This window comes from Papio anubis, chromosome 7 (assembly GCF_008728515.1).
Source record: "Papio anubis isolate 15944 chromosome 7, Panubis1.0, whole genome shotgun sequence".
Classification (NCBI taxonomy): Eukaryota; Metazoa; Chordata; class Mammalia; order Primates; family Cercopithecidae; genus Papio; species Papio anubis.
In genome coordinates this window covers 157,421,532-157,443,766 of record NC_044982.1, presented here as the reverse complement: position 1 = coordinate 157,443,766, position 22,235 = coordinate 157,421,532, and the positions used below count along the sequence as shown (strand labels likewise).

The 22,235-nt window shown below is 51.4% G+C and overlaps 1 protein-coding gene across 9 annotated transcripts in view; it reads right to left on the bottom strand.

The window, feature by feature from the left end:
- Positions 1-1,717: 1,717 nt before the first annotated feature.
- HERC2 (HECT and RLD domain containing E3 ubiquitin protein ligase 2) overlaps positions 1,718-22,235 on the bottom strand; it is a 159,131-nt gene continuing 138,613 nt past the window's right edge. For 7 of the 9 annotated variants that reach the window (XM_031668903.1, XM_031668908.1, XM_031668904.1 and 4 more), the window contains 12 exons: positions 21,427-21,518; positions 21,091-21,230; positions 15,618-15,805; positions 14,661-14,858; positions 12,206-12,289; positions 7,700-7,841; positions 7,351-7,545; positions 6,090-6,202; positions 5,275-5,465; positions 4,244-4,349; positions 3,743-3,955; positions 1,718-2,713 (listed from right to left, as the gene is read on the bottom strand). In XM_031668903.1, the coding sequence (XP_031524763.1) occupies positions 2,441-2,713; positions 3,743-3,955; positions 4,244-4,349; positions 5,275-5,465; positions 6,090-6,202; positions 7,351-7,545; positions 7,700-7,841; positions 12,206-12,289; positions 14,661-14,858; positions 15,618-15,805; positions 21,091-21,230; positions 21,427-21,518 (1,935 nt within the window). In that variant the 3' untranslated portion in view covers positions 1,718-2,440. Of the gene's footprint in view, positions 2,714-3,742; positions 4,044-4,243; positions 4,350-5,274; positions 5,466-6,089; positions 6,203-7,350; positions 7,546-7,699; positions 7,842-12,205; positions 12,290-14,660; positions 14,859-15,617; positions 15,806-19,524; positions 20,197-21,090; positions 21,231-21,426; positions 21,519-22,235 lie in introns of those variants that run through there. The other 2 variants (XM_031668906.1, XM_031668910.1) reach the window with 2 other exon arrangements.

Here is a 22,235-nt window from a genome sequence, read left to right as displayed (position 1 = left end):
ACAAAACAAAACAAAACAAAAAAACTGGGGTTTGAGACAGGCCTCAATCCATTTAGAGGCTGATTTTGCCACAGCTGAGGATGTGCCAGGGAAAGAGACACAAGCCACAGTAGGCTCTGTGTCCGGGGCTTTTTCCAAAGAGTTTTGAGGGTTTCAATATTTAAAGGGGAAAATGGCAGGAGGGGAAGGAGGAAAGAATAAAAAGGAGGGGGGGTAGGAAAAATGAGAGAAGTGGGGCACATCCTCGTGAGGCTTTGATGAGCGCTTGCTGACTCGCAGGGGGCAGAGGAAGAGTCAATTACAAATTCGGCTCATGCTCAGTACATCTGCACTTTACGTCAGATAAAGTCAACCTAGGGTGGAGGAAGAAGTCAAATATGCATTGGTTTGGGAATGGGCGTACGGGCAATTTCTAGTGTCTAGTCCCTTACAGAGCAATGAGCTGTGACTTCACATTGTCCTTCAGGCACAGAATGAAAAGGCAGTTTCCCATGTGACTGTTTCCAAGCTCACCCTTTTTTTCTGGCCTAGTGAGCTTGCAGGTGGAGATTTTCCTTTCCTTTCACAGGAGACAGGTGAATTCTCATTTCTCTTTGTGCGTGCCCACATTGTGAGCTGTGTTGGTGGAAGGAGGTGAAGAAAATTTGGCCTCACAGAGATGTAGTAGGAGAGAGAGGCTCTCTTGGACACCCTGAAAAGGCCTCAGGAACTCCAGGGGTCCTCAGCCAGGACTTTGAGAACCCATGTTCTAGAGGCAGAAGGCATTTGCCAGCCTGATTTGGGGGTTGGCCAATGGAAAGTGGGTGGAGGGGACAGTGCAGCTCTGGGCCCTCTTACAACTGTGTCACCACTGTGATACACACGCCTGAAGCCAGAAGAGAGATGTGAAGCTAGAAGAGAGATGTGAAGCCTGGCAGCTCCTAACCGCAGGCCCAGAGCCCCTCAGCTGAGCCCAGCCCACCGCAGGCCCAGGGCCCCTCAGCTGAGCCCAGCCCACCCAGGCCCAGGGCCCCTCAGCTGAGCCGAGCCCAGCCCAGCCAGGCGCGCAAGTGAGACCGACTTCAAGGCAATTCTGTGCATGCATAAAAGCTGACAACAAAAGGGTTGGTGATATTAACAAAAATAATACCATACAGCTTATGGAAGTTTTGAGCTAAGCTGCAAATAGACTAATCCTGGCATTTACCAATTCTGTCCTGGAAAGGTTCCCAGAAAAAAAAATTCCCCTTTGGATCTTGTGTGTGAGTGCTAAACATTGTGTCCCTGAATAAACTGTCTCCCAACGTGAAACACATAGTTCCGCCTCAATCTGATACTGTTCAGCTCTCCTAGCCGGTTCGCAGTCCTACCCTTTGCAGACACGAGTGTGTGCCATACACAAGCAGCCCAAACCGTGTACCACGGCTGTCTGGACCGAAGACTCTCAGCCCAGGCCAAGGAAAGCAGAAGCTAAGGCTGTGCAGACACATGGGACTGGGAAGGAAGTCGGAGGAAACCCTGAAGGCTCCAGAGCCCTTCAGCCCCTGCCACCAGCTGGTCCCCTGGAACCTTCCATTCTCCTAATCACTTCTTTGTGACTTGAGTTTGGTTTCTGTAATCAAAAAAAATCTAAACTTGGCTGAAATCTCACTTACTGCTGTATCAAGGACTAACTGACTTTTTGGTTGCAGTATATCCCCTGGTGCTAGTCTAACTGGTTAAGAAAGCTCAGCCTACACTTTTATGACAGATGTTTTATTTATAGATAATTAAAATTTAGGCATATACATGACACAAACATTATATATAGTACACTTTCCATGATAGAAGTTATGATGCTTGCTGTTCACAGAAAGGCCTCAATTCAGATGACATAATGCATATGCTAGAAGGGGACACCTGGGAGAGAGGACACCAAATGGCCTTCTGGTTTTTCATTTTGGTTTAAATATCCTCTGGATGCATTCAAGTAATACTGATCATTTCATGTTCAAAAGGCTTTTAATAAATTCAGAGTAAAATTAATTGAAATATTTATAATAACGATTTGTTACACAGTTATTTCCAATATACAATCAAGACGACTCACGACACTTGAAAGAAAGGAGAAAGAAAAAAATCGATTGCACCCACAAGTAAAAAGGCTTTATTCATTTTGGGGATGCTGCAATTCGGTATTTATATAAACATTTACACACTGTGTAAACACAGTCCTACATGTAATGCAGCATTACGGGTGAGAAGACCCTTGGAAGTCGAGCGTCCACGGTGTTCCACGCGCACAGGCGGACCTTTCCACTGTCATTCCCAGCACGGCCAGTCAGTCTCTCCACCCCCTCCTCCCACCTGGCTCAAGGACAGACGCTTCTCATCAGACACACCAGGCAGCCTACAGTCTACACAGCAGCGAGCGCTCTGCCACCTGGCTCAGGCTTTCATTTCATAAGGACGTTTCCCCATCTTAGTGTCCTGTTAAATAATCTTGCGTAGAGTCTGAAGCAAAGGAGTCGACATCCTCGTTATCTGAATCATCGCTGCTGTCGTCGGCGGCCGGCTCTCCTGTAAGCGCGATGCGAGCATAGTCATCCGTGTCTATGGACTTGCAGAAGTGGATGGCGTACTTGAGCTTCTCCTCCAGCACCTGCTTGCAGGAATACCTGGGCAGCTTCAGCAAGAAGAAACAGGTGTAGGACTCAGGGAGGAAGTGGTCTGGAGGGTTGTATTTATCCAACACCTGTTGAGCAGAAATACGACGTGATCAGAAGCTGAACATGGCTGCAGTCTACTTTACTGTACTCATTAGGCTCTTTGTGCTCACAAAACCATGTATTTTGCTAAGAACAAAACAGCAGAAAACATAATCCAACCAACTTTACGAGTAACAAGGTACAACTAATTCCTAGAACCTGGAGTAAGAAACAGCACCTCACTATGGAGACGACGGCTCTCTACGGTCATCCCGGGAAGAGGGCCCGAGGACCACACCACCCCTATGGGCCCAGGGAGGCCTGGCAGGCGGAGGGCCAGGCACGTGATCATGGAAGAGCTCCTCACGAGTCTACCAGCCCAACTTTGACCACTACAGATTAAGATACTAAGAAACAGCAAGAATTATGGACAAAAACTAAGAATTACTGACCTTCTAAGATAAACTATGCATGCTCTCCAAGGTGACCCTGAAAGACGGCCACTTTTCTAACCCTGGTAGAGACACAGGTCAGGCTCTGCTGGGCACATGTTGGGAACAGTGGACCCTATCGATCCATCCACCCAGGCACTGCTGTTACGGTCCCAACAGAGAGCGAGGGCATCAGGCCACCCCCTCTCAGTGACCCGGCAGGTCCGTCGAGCTTGTTTCTGACCACTGGCCCACAGAGTTGGAACCCAAAGCGAAACCCTTGTTCTCAATCCTACAAGCAGCCTCATTTTTCTCAGCAACTAGCGTGTTACTTAGTGACTCACCTAATCCGACCAGATAACTGAGCGAGTGCTTTGCGTGTGTTTGAAACCTAGAGTGGGCTGACACAGCAGTGGTGTATTCTGGGGATGGCCAGATACATTTTTAAAAAACAGGTAATCATACCCAAAACACATAATCATAACATTTTGAGCCTTCACATCAGAGAAGTTGGATGTTTTCCATTTTCATTTCTGTGAAGACACAAGAGGCCCATTTTTCCATGTGCTGCAGGACCGTGGGTGAGGACCTGGCCACCATTGGCCGACATCAGCCCAGGGCTGGCAAGCCCAGCCAGGAGCCTACCTGGATGACGAAGTCTCGGCCCCGGAAGTCGGCAATGGTCCTGGGCAGCCTCGTCCGGCCCCAGACGAAGCGAAGGAAGAGCGAGCGCTCTGTGTTGGAGAAGGACTCCATCACCTCCCAGAACCACTGGATCAGCGATGCGGAAGGCTCGATGCCTTTGTAGGTGGCCACCGACTTGAGCAGATGCAGGGGGATGTCAGGGCTGCCACACACCTGCAGGAGGATGTCCGTCAGGGCCGTGTGATGCTTCCCACCTGGCATTTCCGCAAGACTCCATCACGCTCCCTCTCTACACCAAGGCCTGTTTGGGGCAGGGAAAGGTCTGGGGGCTCCGGGTGGGCCCACGTACAGCCTCCTGCGGGCGGGTGGAGGGACGCGCTCAGAGTGCACTCCCTTCAGTCAACACACAGGGCAAGGCTCTGACTCTGAACTACTGTCACTGATTTGTGAGTCAGCAGGCAAAGGCAGCTGCAGGGCAGCCCCACCTGGGGGTCGGCATACCATCGTCTCCAGTTCGTAGCCGGTGAACAGTGAGAGGAGGGGGACAGGCACAACGCGGGCCATCCCTTCCCGAACAGCAGCCACCTGCTCATCAAATTCATGGAGTCTGGAAGAAAAAGCTCACTTTACACTTCTGTCTTCGGTGACACTGACTTTGTTCTGCTCACACCAATCCTTGGCACACAGCACTGCGGCCGCACACTTCCCAGCTGGGAGGACAGAGCACCAGCTCCAGATGGCATGAGCATGCTTAGCAGCTCAGCACTGCAGAACTTCTCCCGACACTCGACACTCAGCTCATCTCGTCCGGCAGATGGGGTACAGCCTAATGACCACCCACAGCTACGCACACCCCAAGCCACCACTCTCAGTATCCACCGGATACCCCAGGAGAAGCCAGCACCAAGAGGGGAAAGACGCGCACCCGCCACAGGCCCGAGACACCATGCTGACCCACAGCAGACACGATACGGGGGACAGCACCACCCAGGACACTTGCCAGGACTACCCCCACCAGAGCCCACAGGGCACACCCACCACATGGGGCCTCATCCAGACACTCTCAGGTGCTTCCAGGGGACATGAGACAAGCAGTGGAAACTGTGGGTGGTGGTAATGACCTGCCAAGCCTGAATCACGGCGCCCAAAGGCCTGTGCACAGTCACACCTGGACACCTGGCAAAGGCTGCTCTGTGTCACTCAAGCAGCCTGGAGGGGGTCGAGACAGCCCCAGACCCAGCCCTGTCCCAAGGAAGCCAACAAAGAAAGCACACAGGGCAAAAACTACGGCCTCCTCAGGTGCAGTGACCCAAATGGGTGGATTTTGTTGATCTTGGTATTCTGGTTAGAGCTAGGAGTAATGAACACCGACCCTGATCACAGAATAAGCTTCACACCCACAGATCAGCAATAGTTGCAGCCAAGTCCATTACTGTACTGTGGACGACACTCCTAAAAACACACGTCCATGCAACCATTTGCTGCTACTTTTGCTACCTGTGTCAATGCAACAGAGACAGATGACCACCAACCTGTAGTTTATCGCCAGCCGCACGTACTCGGCGCGGTTGTCCAGGGTGATGTGCGTGTGCTTGGAGCTCAGCTGGATGTCCTGGCCGCTGGCGCTCGGCACCGTGAAGGGCAGGCTCATGGCCTCAAACTCCTCCGAGGTGGCTTCATTGTCTCGGATGTACATGAGTCCAGGAATAAAATCTTTATCAACCTTTTAAGGAGAAAAAGAAAGCCCATGTGTCCATGTGTCGACTCAGGGCTCGTCTCCACCCCAGATCCCAGTCCACCCAGCACACTCTGTCAAGCAGGAGCCGGGGTCAGCCTCAAGTGCATCTCGAGGCTGTGAGTACACAGCACACACCAAGACAGAAGAGGAGCAACGAGAGAGTACTTCATCCAAGGAGCCGAACAAAGAATTCACAGTTCAGTCAAGTGCTTAAAACTAACCACTGAGAAAGTTACAGCAACTGGCTAGCAAGGATTCCCGTCCTGCAGCCGAGGCACGACACAGCCACAAGGGATGAGCTGGCTGTGGTCGCCCCAGGACACAGCCTCCTGTGCAAGCCTGACTTGCAGCCCCCCGGCTTCCCAAAAGCTCAGCTTCTTCACAGGGGAGGCAGTGAGCTTCCTTATCTGACAAGACAGTGTATGTTACAAAACACCAGAAAGCAGATGATCTATTTTTTTTGCTACTCAACGATGGCCCACAGCCAGGAGCCTCTGCGTCACCTGGGCACCAAGTTAGGCCAGAGTTCACAGCCTGACCAGACCCGCAGAACAGACTGTGCCTGTTAACAAGACCCCGGAGGCCCCGCCTGCCGCCCCAGGGAGTTACCTCACTGAGGTCCGCGATGGTGAGGCTCATCCCAGCCAGCTGCTTCCAGACAGGTTCAGCGAGGTTGAGGCTTAGGGGACTCCCGGTTCGGATGGCAATGCCCAGCAGCACACCTGATCATTCAGGACACAAGTGACAGAGGATACTTGAAAAGGATGACAAAACTTCCCGTTCACTCACACACGCCACTGGCAGCAGCTCCACACTGAGGCCTCAGAACCTTCTGAAGCAGTAACACCCAAATCATAGGTCTAGGCCCTTCCTCAGGACCATCTGTCCTCCTCTACATCTATCATTTCCTTTGGTGCCTATAAGCCTCTAACTCTTCACATCCCTTCTGCACACACATTAGTTTAAGCCACACAGAGGCCAATTCTTCTTCTTCTGACAGCAAAGAGCTGGAACTTCCCCACGGGAGTGTCCTCCAGGGAGCTACAGCCCTGCCCAGGAGGTGCTGGCTGTGGTGGGACGCACAGCCGAGGACACTCTGCACACCCTCAGTGGGACAGGAGGGAGGGACTGGCCAATGGTGAAGACCTCACCCCTCTCTGATCCCAAGTCTCAGATAAACATTGAAGATGCACAAACAGAATCTCACATTTTCTGAGTGCTCAAGGCAGTCTCCAGTCCTCAGCATGTGGCCAGGGCCTGCTGGCTCTGCCAGTGCCTGTAACTATGCACAGAGCTTCCAACGGTCCACCACCGTCAGGCCCTCAATGCTAGGCACGGAAGTCAACAGCACACCTTGTTCGCTTCCATAATGTTGGTGAAATGCACGATCAACATGAAAAGTCTTTTCTTTTTTTTTTTTTTTGTGGATATGGAGTGTCGCCCAGGGTGGAGTGCAGTGGCGCGATCTCAGCTCACTGCAACCTCTGCCTCCTGGGTTCAAGCAATTCTCCTGCCTCACCCTCCTGAGTAGCTGGGACTACAGGTGCATGCCACCACAGCCAGCTAATTTTTTTTTTGTATTTTTAGTAGAGACAAGGTTTCACCATACTGGTCAGGCTGGTCTCGAACTCCTGACCTCAGGCAATCCACCAGCCTCAGCCTCCCAAAGTGCTAGGCTTATAGGCATGAGCCACCTGCGCCTGGCTCTAAAAGTCATTTTTATTGGTAACATTTTATTAGCTTTTAGTCTCAAAAACTAAAAGCAGATATTCAAGATATATCTACTGTCACTCCTCAAACAGACGGTACACTTTAACTCAAGAGCAGGCACAGGGCACAGCAACCCAGTTCAAGCGGCCGAGAAGCTCACCCAGGAAGCGGAACATGCTGCTGTGCACAGGTGCTCTGGCGGCCGGGCTGAGCAGGTAGCAGTCTCGGTTGGCCCCAGACTCATCCCTCCCGTTGGGTGTCACGATCAGCAGGGGTGTGAGTCCGTTCTGCAGCTCCTCACAGATCTCAGCTATGGACTCACTGTAGCCACCCCCACAGTCATCCACAGATTCACCTGCAGGGGAGAAGCAGTCACTCGGAGTCCCCTCACAGAGTCCTGTGTGAAGACCCCCCAACACTCCCGCACCATGTGGCCTCTGTGCTCCCCGTGGGCTCAGGCGGCCACTGCCAGGGACACAGGTGCTCCAGCGCGCCCAGCAAGTTCTCACCCACAAACTTGACCTTCCAGACACGGTGAGGAAGGAGGAGGCTGTCGGGACCAAAGGAGCTCATCTTAGCACACATCTGCCCAAAGACAGACTTGGTGCCGTCGGGGCCAGCCAGCCCACCTTTGCTCCTTGATCGTTTGACCTGGAGAGGAGAAAGTAAGCAAGCGTGAGGCCGCTGCCGCAGCAGGAAACACACAGCCGGGGACACGCGGAGCTGGCGAGTGCATGAGGAGGAGGCACTGTGCATGGGCCCCTCCCTGGTCACGCACCTGCTTGCAGACCCCACCATCCAGGGCACTCGACTCTGAACACCCGAGACCGCTGCCCTCACCCCATTGGGCATGTCGCCAGTGATATGCCCAGCAGCCCCTAGGACTAGTGTGTCTGAACAAACACACCTTCCAACATGACACACACTACCACCACGTCTACAGCTGCGGCCTAGCAGCATCACCTTGGCATGGACCATTCTCACACCCTATGCACTGCCACCACTTCACCATCTTGCCATGACCTCAGGAAATAAGACACCAGGAACTCCAAAAGCAGCTCTCCCAGCAGATCAGAACAGACTCCCGGCACTCAAAGATTCAACCCAATGCCCCTGAGACTGAAGCAGATACAGTGAGTACCTCGGCTGGGACCAGGCCTTTCCCATATCCACTTCCACCAATCCCACTTCCAAGCCTCGGGGCCACTCAGCCTCCCCAACACAGGCAGTCACTCTCGCTGCCCATCCTTCTCATCCTAAGCTACAATTTCCAAAGGTTCAGGGGACTCCAATTCCCAGACATCAAGGCAGGAGCCCTAGGGTCCCTGCCACAGCAGGACCTCGGGGCATCGGAGGGCGAGTGGCCGAGGCTGTGCGTCAGAATCATCTGAGAAGCCCAGTCTGGAAGCATGTCAAAAAGAAAAATTGAAGAAAAAATGGTCCTGAGAATGTATTTTGATGACTCCTCCAGTGAAACTCTCTTTATCTTTAGCTCACATAAAGTTGAGTTTAAACCACTTACAGCCCAGGCTGCCATAAACCAAGACTGAAAATACAAGAAGACAGACAGAAGCCACAGCTGCCTGTAGAATGAACTTGTCTGCGTGCCACACACTTGGCTAGGTGTTCACAGATGTGAGTTCCTGGAAACTCGAAGCAGCTTTTTAAGGCTCCATCATGCCCAGAGGAGACTGGGCTACAAGAAAAGAACAGGACATGTCCTACGTCACGGCAGCCGTGTGACAGGACAGGTGCACCCAGCTACCCAAAGCCCACGGGGCTGCCTCTTCTCCGCGACAGCACCCACTGGTAGAGGCTGTCTGCGCTCAGAGGCTGCAGAAAACAGCAGCCATGATCCTGGAAGGAGACAGGCTCCTGTGGGACAGCACTTTCTCTGCTCAATAGAAACACACGATTTTAACTGTCTTTAATCTGAAGTCCCTAAATTTTCAGAAATGTGCATCTAATAATTCTGTAATACATTTTTAAGTGTAAAAAAGTTTTTAGGTACTGACGTTCAGATCCTGCTATAAAACTAAATAAAATTCCCAACAAACAAAACCCTCCAGTAAGATGATCTGTGTTCTGGCGTCTCCGAAACTTTCCACAGACAGCTGCGAGAGCCTCTCCCATGGCATCCCCTCGGGAGGCGTGCCCCTGAGCGCATCGTCACAGCCGTGGGGTGGCGGGACGGAGGTGCCTGTGCAGCCTTCCTGGCTCCGTGCTGGTGTCCTGTGCACACCTTGAATTCATAGAATGTTTTTCTCCATGTTCATTTTTGGGCAGAAAATCACTTCTATTTCCACACGTGTAGAAAATTTCCTCTCTTCGGGAGGGGCATGCTACCCTGAACGGGAAGGAGCCATCCATGGCACCCGGGGCTGTGGCTGAGCCACAGCAGCCCCCAGACGTCAATCCACATTGCACACTAGGCTGAAGGGTGTTTATCTGATTCTTAGGAAGGCCTGATGCCGGGCGTGGCGGCTCATGCCTATAATACCAGCACTTTGGGAGGCCAAGGCGAGTGGATCACCTGAGGTCAGGAGTTCGGGACCAGCCTGGCCAACATGGTGAAACCCTGTCTCTACTAAAAATACAAAAAAAAATTAGCCAGGCATGGTGGTGCACGCCTGTAATCTCAGCTTCTTGGGAGGCTGAGGCAGGAGAATCGCTTGAGCCCGGGAGGTGGAGGTTGCAGTGAGCCGAGATCGCACCACTGCACTACACTCTAGCCTGGGCGACAGAGCGAGACTCTGTCTCAAAAAAAAAAAAGAAAAAAAGGCCTGATATAAGTTGTTTTTTGTTTGCTTTGAGACAGTGTCTAGCTCTGTCGCCCAGACTGGAATACACCAGTATGATCTCGGCTCACTACAACCTCTGCCTCCCAGGCTCAAGCGATCCCCCTGCCTCAGCCTCCTGAATAGCTGGGACTACAGGCACCCACCACCACACCAGGCTAATTTTTGTACTTTTTGTAGAGACGGGGTTTCACCATGTTGCCCAGGCTGGTCTCAAACTCCTAGGCTCAAGCAATCCATCCATGTCAGCCTCCCAAAGTGCTGGGATTACAGGCATGAGCCACCACGCGTGGCCAGAAGGACTAATATAAATTTGTTTGCCATTTACCCAGTTTGTTTTTTCAATTGCATACTGAATGAACATTTTTGTAACACAAGCTGGGGATAGCAAGATGCATAGGAAAGAGGCGTTCAGCATGTAATGACTTCTCAAAAATTTCAGATGATACAAAGACAGAAATAAGGGTGCCTAACCTGCATCCTAGTTTATCAAAGCTTTGCTGATGCTCAGAGCCCCCCCAGGCTTGAAGAGGGGGCTTGAACACCCACCCTGAGAGCCCCTGGCCCAAAACGCCTGCATGCGGTTTTGAGGGAGGTGCAAGTTGAGATGTACTCAATCGCTGGGGTTAGACGATGCAGAAGCCATCGGCTGGCCTTTCTTACAAGCTGTAATGTTTATGATGCACAGTAAGCTGAAGCGATCATCCAACGTAGGGAAATAAAAGCTTTTTTATGAACCTAGTTAAACTATTTATTTGAGGACATGACTGACGTACAGTTTAGCATTAAACACTCTGACGTCAGTGAAGAGACCAGTTCCATCAATGTGGTCACATGAGCTGTCCAACAAAGGACAAGAGTCTGGTGTCTTAATCCAACATGCCCCCAAATATAACTCTGAAACAATTTCTAGTCATATAATCAACATCAGGGTAAAAATCATGTGCTAATACAAAGGTACAGGAACAAAGAATTTGTTCTTCGTGGCTCTCTGTGTCTGATCCAAGAGACGAGGCCAGTTTCATTTGAGCATTAAATGTCAAGTTCTGCATGCTATCATCATCAGGGGCTGAGGCTCCTCTTTGTTTGTAACTGTGAGTTTATGTAGACTTGAAGCAGTATAAACTTACAAACGGTCTACTAGTCGTTTCTTTGACCACTACCCATGAGACATATTAGTAACTCTGGCCTATGACACTGGCAAAGAAAACTACCAGTGGGGGGAGGGTGTGAGGATAGTGGGAGCATGAACTGTTACAACCTATAATCGGATGTATCATCCAACTATCACTGGGCCTGTGACCCACTCCACTTCTCAGAACTTAACAAAAGGGGCAACCGAAGACACACCCAGATAGCCCTGCCTGTACCACAGAAAAGTGGGCATGGCCCCCTAGCACCAACAGAGAAATCTAACAGAGTAAACCAGGACACACCTCTGCAAGAGAGGAGCAGGCTGCAGGCAGCTGCCAAACACAAGCAGCCCCACAGCCCTATTCCATGGCAGGGAGGAGCGCAGCAAATCTTAAAAGGCAGTGATCCTGCTTTGGCTGTAACAAACAGACACACACCTCCCAATGTAACAGCAGCGGTTATCATCATGCAGTGGGAAGAGGGCTGATTTTATTTTCCCCATTCTTGCTGACCTGTGTTTGTCCTTTTGGACTATCTGATATAAATCTTCATTACTTCTTTTTTTTTTTTTTTTTTTTTGAGGCGGAGTCTTCACTCTGTCGCCCAGGCTGGAGTGCAGTGGCGCGATCTCGGCTCACTGCAAGCTCCGCCTCCCGGGTCCGCGCCATTCTCCTGCCTCAGCCTCCCAAGTAGCTGGGACTACAGGTGCCCGCCACCACGCCCGGCTAATTTTTTGTGTTTTTAGTAGAGACGGGGTTTCACCGTGTTAGCCATGATGGTCTCGATCTCCTGACCTCGTGATCCACCCGCCTCGGCCTCCCAAAGTGCAGGGATTACAGGCGTGAGCCACCGCGCCCGGCCCATTACTTCTATATAAAGAAACACACTGACATTCCTGGAAGGCCCAGCACATCACATACAGGAAGCCCACAAAAAGGAAGGTGGCACCTGCTCTTTAAAGTTGGGGTGCACGGGATGGCAGGCTACCAGCGCTCTCGTCCCAGCCCAGGCACCCACGAAAGCATCACTTCTAAGGCTGTCAGGCCACAAGAAAAGCACAGGACATGTCTCTTCATGCGCTACCTGGATGCGGTTCAGCTCCACAACGGGACCGTGCTGACGATCGCGCACCATGGTTGCTTGTACTACTTTTCGGAAAGCTGCCTCCTAAAACACATCAAACAGACAAAATTTAGAATCTGATACAGAAAGCATCACTCCTGGAGAAATCATGACATAGTTTTGTTTAAGATCTGATTTGAAGAAGACCTTAAGAACAGAAAACTGCCAGCTCCCTTTTCTCAAGCTGTGAGGGCGCAGGGGACCAGGCTGGCACTGAAGCGCACAGGGACAGAAGTCAGGGCAGGCAGTGCCAATGGCCAGGCAAGAGGCAGGTCCCTCAGGAAACTACCTCCACCCACCAGCGTGCCAGAGGCTGGAAGAGCCCAGCACATGCAGGGTGCAGAACAGGGAGGGCTGGGCCTGGCAAGCACCTGCTCTGACTCAGGTCTCGAAGTCAAGATTTCCCTGCCAAACATTAAGTCCACCACTGGCAGGGACTGATGTTAAACCACTGACTGCCACACAGCAGCCACAGGGCCAGGGAGCGCCGTGGAGCCAACCAGAGGTCCTGGCTGTGAACACACTGAAAGAAATTGGGAGCGCCCAGGGAGAAGACAGCAGGGCGTGGTCAAACATGAGCGCCACAGTGAGGACCCAGCCTTTCCCCAGGTGGGAGCAGGTCGGCCGTGCCCATGGGGAAAGGGTGCAGGATACAGCAAGCAGCCGTGACAATGGAAAGGGAGGAGACAGGTCAGCAGGGGTCTCAGCTCTCTTGGCCAAGTGGCCAATCGTGCCTTCTTTCAGTTAGGGGTGGGCTGTGGGAGCGCAAGGGTCCTTCAGTGGAGGCTGAGCCCTTGCCCAGTTCAAAGGCTAAGAACTCCAAGCTGCTCCAAGGCAGGAGGTGAGGGCCCTAAGCGCCAGAGGAGACCCGGAACAGGCATCCTGGAGGCACCTCAGCCCCACGCCTCTTGCACAGCCCAGACTCATCCTGCTCCCATGGGCCCTGCCTGGACCCCAGGGGAGCTCCCCCTCCACAGAAGCACTCCCCTCTCCTCCCAGTCACCAGCCCGCCCACCTTCCTGGAGAGTCCCTTTTGGTGCTCTGGACCGGGAGTAGTAACACCCCCTCTCTGAGGCCGATCCTCACCACACCCAGGACCAGAACCGAGGCTGCCTGCACATTTCCTAACCAGAGGTCCCTTTCAGATGCCCTCAGCACTCCCCTGATCTTCTGCAGCCTCAGCAGGTGCCAGACACTGCTGCCCACCGCTCCCCTACCACACACCAGCTCCCACCCATGCCCTGCTCACAGCCTGCACAACGCTCGTACAGGGCCAGGTGGGACGTGCCCCTCCTCTCACCATTTTTCTCCCTGCAAAGAAAGGTTTTTTACCTCTGCACTGCCTATTATCATCACAACTTTGAAGGATTAAAAAAAGAAGGCAAAATTAATTAATTGCTACTTATTATTGAATAGTAATTGAAATTACATTTCCTATCCATTTTACCTGCCTACGATTTCTTCTGCCTCTCTCATCAGAGAGATGATCTTTCCATTAAACACAAGCCTCATCACCTCCACCCTCAGGCACACATGAAAGTAAAATGAATGCCCCAGTCCCGTTCAGCAGAAATCGTTCTAGTCAAGTGGAAACAAAACCAGTCTTTAAAAAGTAACCTGCTGGGACAGGACTCCAAAACATCTCAATGTTATTAAATCACTAAGAATGGGCCATGATATCTGACAACAAAACATATCACAGAATCACAATCAGGATTAGTGTTCCTCAATCCAATTCTGAAGCTCTTCCCTGCACAGAGATGCCCCTACCATAGGATCATTAGCCCCTTCGAGATCATCTTGTCAAGCTGCTTGCCAGAAACTAACCCAACCTCTAGAAAGCTCCAATTATTAGCAACATCTACAGGTCAAAAGCTGCCTGGTGACTTTCAGATGCCCTCACTCATGACTGTATTACTCACCCCTGTTAATTCTCACTTGGCCAGCAATCTCTACACATTCAGGCATGGACCTTCAAGGTAAGCTATCTGTGACTCCTGGCCCCCTCTGCTGGACATCCCGGGAGAAACAGTCCAATCGCCCGCCTTCCTGTGTCAGTGGAACTTGCCATAATGCCACAAGGCCAGGCAGGCAGAGGAGGACCACAGGAACAAAGGCTGAGTTTATGAAGGCCCACCTCATCCTTCTGGAGCGGCGAGAGGCAGAGATTACGAAGCAGAGATGCAGCACCATACTGTTTGTTTTTAACATAAACTCCAAAAGGGAGGAAATTTTTGCCTGTTTTCTCACTGATATAAAGTACCCAGAACACAGCCTGGCATGCAGGAGGCACTCCGTGAACATTTGCTGAACGAGCCGCATTCTATGTGCTCTATTCCCAGGACCGGAATTCTGTTGGGTTACAATGTACCGAAGACACCAGTTTCCCCTAGAGCAAAGACTGCCACTCGAATACCTTTCCCTGGGATATCAGAATTCCTCGCAGGGTGTCAAACCCAACAGAAGGCCCGAGTCCAGTTTCGTCGAGCGAGCCTTCCAGGTCGAACATGGGGATGCAGGGACAGAAGAGCTCGGAGAGGTGGTGCAGCAGCAGCAGGCGGTTCCTCAGTGCGATGATGGGGATCTCCTGCAGGTGATTGTACTCCATGGGGACCTGGAACACAGAAACGGCCTTCAGCCCCTCAGGCACCAAAGGCACAGGGGGGCCACAGTGTGACACCCATTAAGGATTCTGAAAACAATTGTTTCAAAACCAGAGAAGCATTATGGTTTCTGAGTTTGCTTTACAAAACCTCACTGTGCTGCTTTTAAAATAATATTCTGTCCAATTTGACTGTAAAAAAAAATTTGTCTATACAAATATATTTACTAAGAAGCGTGAGGCATGTACATCAGAACAGTGGTGAGGGTTATAAGATATCTTAGAAGGTGATACACACCGTACACACAGAATGTTGGCTGGCATGAATACTAAGGTTTTTTTTGAGACAGGGTCTCACTCTGTCACCCAGGCAAGAGGGCAGTGGTGCAATCACTGCAGCTTTAACCTTTCACACTCAAGCGATCCTCCCACCTCAGCCCTCAGCCTCCCAAGTAGCTGGGACTACAGGTGTAAGCCACTATGCCCAGCTAATTTTGTAGAGACAGGGTTTTGCTATGTTGTCCAGGCTCGTCCCGAACTCCTGAGTTCAGGCAATCCGCCCACCTTGGCCTCCCAAAGTGTTGGGATTACAGGCATGAGCCACCACAACCAGCCAAATATCGAGGCTCGTAAATACACTGTTTGGTTAACATTTACTGAGCCTGAATTACTTTCACCGAGAAGCCTCTGTAAATACACAACGACAGGATGCAGCACGTGACAGGAGCACACTTTGCTCGCCCCCGACCCACCCAGCCTGCCCGGACTCACCTGTGCTGGGAGTTTGCCAGCGCTGGCGGGCTTGCTGGTCGACCAGGCGAGGGTATGTGCTGAGCCACAGGCCACACGGTTGACCTTCTTACCCTGAAGGGCAGCTACCAACCGAGGCCTCTGGATGGCATTGGTGGTTCCATCTCCCAGCTGTCCCTCATCATTGTCGCCCCATGTATAAACCTCACCTGAATGAAGTGCATTTAGAATCAGAACCTGTACACTAGGGCCAACAAACGCATGGCTGCCAATGTCTTCCCATCACACAGAGAACCAACGCTCCCTGCCCTTCAGCCGGGTGTTGACCTAGTTGTCAACTTTACATCTGACCTAGACGTGAATGTCTGCTTTACGTATGACCTAAATGTGAATACACGCTAACTACACATCCAAAGAGGCGCGCGTACTTCCCAGGACTCTCCACAGCCCCTGCTGGCCACCAGGCCTCTTCTAGTAAGAGGCACAGGACTCTGGTCTAAAGCCTTCAACAGTGTTAGTTCTCAGGACTAGGCGTGAACGGCAGCGGTTCTCCATCGGAATAATATCAGGACAGCAATATCCCGAACATCCCAAATCCATCGGAATAACATAGGGACAGATAGCAATATCCCGAACATCCCAAATCCATCGGAATAATAATAGAACAGGTAGCAATATCCTGAACATCCCAAATCCATCAGAATAATGTTAGAACAGATAGCAATATCCCTAACATCCCAAATTGCTCTTGCATGTGAAACAGAAGAGGAAAAGTCTGTTTGATTTGTTTTATACTTTCTTTTGAGATAGGGTCTCACTCTGTTGCCCAGGCTGGAGTAAACTGGCATGATCACGGTTCACTGCAGCCTCAACCTCCCCAGCTCAAGTGATCCTCCCACCTCATCTCCCAAAGTGTTGGGATTACAGGCATGAATCACTGTGACGAAGTCTCACTCTGTCGCCCAGGCTGGAATGCAGTGGTGTGATCTTGGCTCACCGCAATCTCCGTCTCCCGGGTTTGAGTGATTCTCCTGCCTCAGCCTCCTGAGTAGCTAGGCTTACAGGAGCATGCCAACATGCCCAGCTAATTTTTGTATTTTTAGTAGAGATGGGGTTTCACCATGTTGCTCAGGCTGGTCTTGAACTCGTGACCTCATGATCCGCCTGCCTCGGTCTCCCAAAGTGCTGGGATCACAGGTGCGTGCCACCATGCCCCAGTCAATTTTTGTGTTTTTAGTAGAGATGGGGTTTTACCATGTTAGTCAGGCTGGTCTCGAACTCCTGACCTCGTGATCCACCTTAAAATTCCTGTTTTAAAAATCAAAACCACAATGTGATACCACCTCACTCCTGCAAGAATGGCCATAATAAAATAAATAAATAAGCAAATAATAGATGTTGGCACGGATGTGGTGAAAAGGGAACACTTACACTGCTGGTGGGAACAGAAACCAGTACAACCCATTGAGATTTTCCCTCTAGAGGGGATAAAAACCAGAAACAAGCTATCTGTGAAAATGCGCTGTGACGGAAAGCATTTTCCATGCTCCACTGTGGAAAAGTGTGGAGATTCCTCCAAGAACTAAAAGTAGATCTACCATTTGATCCAGCAATCCCACCACTAGGTACCTACCCAGAAGAAAAGAAGTCACTATTTGAAAAAGTACTTGCACACGCATGTTTATAGCAGCACAATTTGCAGTTACGTAAACATGGAACCAGCTCCAAAGCCCATCAATCAATGAGTGGATAAGAAAATGTGGTGTATATACACCACAGAACACTACTAGCCATAAAAAGGAATGAAACGATGGCATTCACAGCAACCTGCATGGGACTGGAGACCATTATTCTAAGTAAAGTAACTCAGGAACGGAAAACCAAACCGTATGTTCTCATGCTATGAGGATGCAGCGGCTTAAGAATGACACAATGGACTTTGGGGACTCGGGGGAAAGGGTAGGAGAGGAGTGAGGGATAAAAGACTACACACTGGGTACTGTGTACACTGCCTGGGCGATGGGTACACCACGTTTCAGAAATCACCTCTAAAGAACTTATTCATGTAACCAAACACCACCTGTTCCCCAAAAACTTGTTGAAATAATAAATTTAAAAAATAACATACAAAAAGAACATGCAGTTTGTATTCATACCCTAAACATAAGATTCACCATTCACGAGAATCATCACACTTTTCAGTGCACCGTGTTGGACCTCAACCAAGAACCACCACCAGAAAATATTCTCAGGCAAGGTCCCTGGTGACCAGGATGGAAACAAGGCTCATGTTCTCTGGAGACACCATTAGCCTTGTCAAATCTAGCTCCTCGGGTGTCTGGAAAGTGTGATGCCTGCGTGATCAAGGGCAGTGTGCTTGTCTCCTGCCCCTGCCTGCTCCCCTGTGCTTGTCTCCTGCCCCTGCCTGCTCCCCTGTGCTTGTCTCCTGCCCCTGCCTGCTCCCCTGTGCTTGTCTCCTGCCCCTGCCTGCTCCCCTGTGCTTGTCTCCTGCCCCTGCCTGCTCCCCTGTGCTTGCCTCCTGCCCCTGCCTGCTCCCCGCAGGTTGCTGCTAAAACCACGAGGCGGGTGTCACACACACAAGGTGAGGAGGGCGTCTCTGCAGACGCAGCCGGGCACAGGGAATGAGTCCGCGAGCACGAGGAGGGCTTCCACCCAGGTGCTAGGTCCGAGGGGGGTTAGCCAAGACCCCCACAAGTGAGGGGCGGAGCCACGCACCAGAGGATGAGACGCTGGTTATGCACGGGGTCAGGGGGCCAAACTGCCAGAGAGAAAGGAGCTGCAAGGTTGCCAAGAGAAAACTGGAATGAACCCTGTGGATCCTAACTGGACCTGGGGATACTGGTGGGAACTCACAGCTTTCAACACACATGCAGATCCAGGAGGAAACATCAAACATAAACCGGGGTATTGTTTACATGACCAGTCCCTGGCTTTGCCCATTGAGGAGGCCTGGGGAGCGGTGACGCCTCAATAGCAATGAGCTCACCCATCATCCAGACCTTGTCTGCTCAAGGCCATTCTCCTCCACAGACGCCAGGCTCCTTGGAGAAATGGCCAGGTCGAGGCGTGGGGTACGGCGGGACCAAGAGGCGGCTGATGTTCTTCTGCCAGAGCAGGGAAGTTCTCCCAGACAACAGGGACACACAAGGGGGCAGAGCCAGCCACACAGAGCACAACTAGAGCATCACAACAAACAGGAAAAGACTCTATACCCCAATGAATACATTAGGATCCATGATGAATTCATTCAAAGCTGCCTAAGAAAGGAATATTTAAGTAGATTCAGGTGTCCCTACCAAATCCTTATTATAAACAATGTCCACGGTGAAAAGCACGGCAGACAGCAACGTCACCAAGCGACTGTAGTGAGCATCATCAGAAAGGAGACAAACTGCATGTCACCTGCAAGGATGCACTGTGACGATCAAAGACACACAACCCGAACCTACGGCAGAAACACCGGAAAAAACCCAGACTGAAGAACGTGCTACAAAATAACTGGTGTCAAGTTGCCAGAGGCCCAGGAAGACTGAGGAAGTGAAAAGATGATGCCAGGCACTGAGGGAGTGTCACAGGACAGTGAAATGATTAAAGGGTGTGTGCTTATATAACTCACCAAAGGCTTTAATGGCCGGGCACGGTGGCTCTAGCCTGTAATCCCAGCACTTTGGGAGGCTGAGGCAGGCGGATCACAAGGTCAGGAGATCGAGACCATCCTGGCTAACACGGTGAAACCCCGTCTCTACTAAAAAATACAAAAAAAACTAGCCGGGCGAGGTGGCGGCGCCTGTAGTCCCAGCTACTCGGGAGGCTGAGGCAGGAGAATGGCATGAACCCAGGAGGCGGAGCTTGCAGTGAGCTGAGATCTGGCCACTGCACTCCAGCCTGGGCCACAGAGCGAGACTCTGTTTCAAAAAAAAAAAAAAAGGCTTTAACAAGGAGCACAGTTTGCGGGACGGCCATGTTAGTGAAAGATGGCGCCCACATTTTCTACCGCTGCCATAACACATCCCCACCGCCCGGCTGGCTTAAACCACACACACTTAGGATCCTTTCGCTCTGCGGGTCGGAAGTCCCGCATGGGTCTCCCTTCCCAGAGGCCCCGGGGAGAGTTTCCTTGCTCATTCAGACACGGCTCGGTTCTCTTGTGGGACTGAGGTCCAGGTTCCTTGCTGGCTGAGCTATTCTCAGCTTCCAGGGGCCACCCCATTCCCCCACCCTGCTCCTCCACGAAAGCCAGCAACAGAGGGTCGAGAGCTCTCAGACTTCGAAAATCTTTCTACTACCTCTTCAGTCACATCTCTGACTGACTCCTGTGCCTTCTTTTCTGATCAAAAGGTCTGTGTAATTACACTGGGTTCACTAAATAATCCAGAATAATCTCCATAACAAGTCAGCGGATTCACAAACTTCATTCGACCTGAAAAGTCCCTTTCGCCATCGTGTCAGCGTTCCCCGGACCAACCCCACACTCGTGATTCTCCAGCACAACTTACAAGACTCAGCATACACTCCTGCTCAGAGCTACAGCATATCACGGCAAGAGGACACACAGTAAGACCAGCACAGGGATGGGGACCTGCGGCAAAGCAGAGGGGGAACCAGGAGCAAGCTTCCAGAGTCCTCTCCCACAAGAGCCACACAGGACAAGCTTAACTGCCCCAGCACTGAGCTGTGTCAAGTGCCGTCTTCTGGGAAGCTGGGTAGAGACTCCAGGCCCAGGGTTTCCATCGGGGCTGATCACACAGGCACCCCCTTCCTGGCGTGTAACAAGTTCCAGACCAAGGAAAGCAGGTTTCAGCACAAACCACATCACTTGTACAGACAGTTCAGGCACAGTGAACCACACTTACCACCTAGGGAACAGGGTAGTCTTCCCAAAACCCAGGTTCCCAGACACTAGCATAGGGCCAAGCCTGCAGCAGGTCTGTCTAAGGACATGTCTCAGGCTGGCTGCTGGCTCTGTTCTGCACAGCCCAGTAATAAGTAATAAGTAGAACTCTTTCACAGGTTTAACAGCAGGGGCTGAAAATGACAGGGCCAAAGCCCTGCTGACTGCAGATAAGACTCTCAGGACATGGTATAAGCCCCAGCCTTTGCCTCCTTTTTTTTTTTTTTTGAGACAGAGTCTTGCTCTGTTGCCAGGCTAGAGTGCAATGGCACGACCTTGGCTCACTGCAACCTCCACCTCCCGGGCTCAAGCAATTCTCCTGCCTCAGCCTCTTGAGTAGCTGAGATTACAGGCACGCACCACTACGCCCAGCTAATTTTTGTATTTTTAGTAGAGATGGAGTTTCACTGTGTAGGCCAGGCTGGTCTCGATCTCTTGACCTCGTGATCCGCCCGCCTCAGCCTCCCAAACTGCTGGGATGACAGGTCTGTGCCCCCTTTTAAGGCTGTGCATGTCATTTATGCTCAAGCAACTCTCTTAGATTCACCGGCCTCAGTCCTGCGGCGCCGAGCCCCCACCTACCGTCCTCTGTGCAGCACACACAGTGCAGGGAGCCAGTGGCAATGGCGATGACTTTCTTCCCCTGCAACCCTTGGACCTGCCGAGGCCTTCGAACATGGTCATCCGATCCATGGCCCAACCTGTGATAATCGCCTTTGCCCCTGCACATGAAGGAAGCATAGAAATTATGGAGCAAGGTCATCTCATTGACCACCCTGCCCAGCCTCCTAGGCAGCCTCTGCTCTTCAGGACACAACCATAGCCTGCTGCAGAAGGTACATTCCCATCCATGAAAAGATAGTGAGCACACCCCAATTAAAATCTGGTTTTAGTGGGTTTAAACAGAATTTTGCATACCAGGTATAAACAGCTCCAGATTTGGTAAGGGCAACAGAAAACTGGGATCCGCATTCCACTTTAACTACTCCAAGACCGGTAAGAGAATCAATCTAGAACGGGAAAAAGTTCAATTAGACAGACAGCATCAAGGCCCCTGAGGACTGCTATAACCACACTGAGATTTAACTAAATCTAGTAGGAATTCTGAAAACTTGTATCTATGATGAATAATTAGTGCAACTGAAAATCATATTCCACTTAATCTGAGCACTCCCAGAAAGCAGGGGGGACCGTGACTGACAACGTGCCCACTGGCACACTGTGGCCCAGCGGGACCCAGCACATGGCACTGGAAGGGGAAGCTCTGCAGGTGAGGCCTGCAAGCCTCTCCCCAGAATGGCCTCCCCCAGCCGTGCTTCTCTGTGCAGCAGCACCATAATCCAGCAGTCCCTGTGTCTCTCCTCACCTGTCCCAGCCCTCTCAGACCAGAGGCCCGTGGGAAAGGAGCAGCAGGCAAGGGGAGGGATGGCCAAGAGCAGTGGGCCCCACCCATCCTCCACACTGCACACTTGCCAGTCAACACTTTTCCTTATCCTGCAAGCTGCTCCTCATGACCTCGGCGATTGCTCTCATATGTAAGTTCTCATATTCAATTCTAAACTCTAATTAATTAAAACTGACTTCATTCTCTTAATGAGCTCTCCCCTGGTGTCTGGCCCTACCACAATGGCCTCAGGACATCCTGCTCCAGCCCCTCTGATACCTAGCATCCTCACCCTTGAAAGTGCAAAGCCCAGGCTCTTTCCCGCAAGAAGGGGCCTCTGACG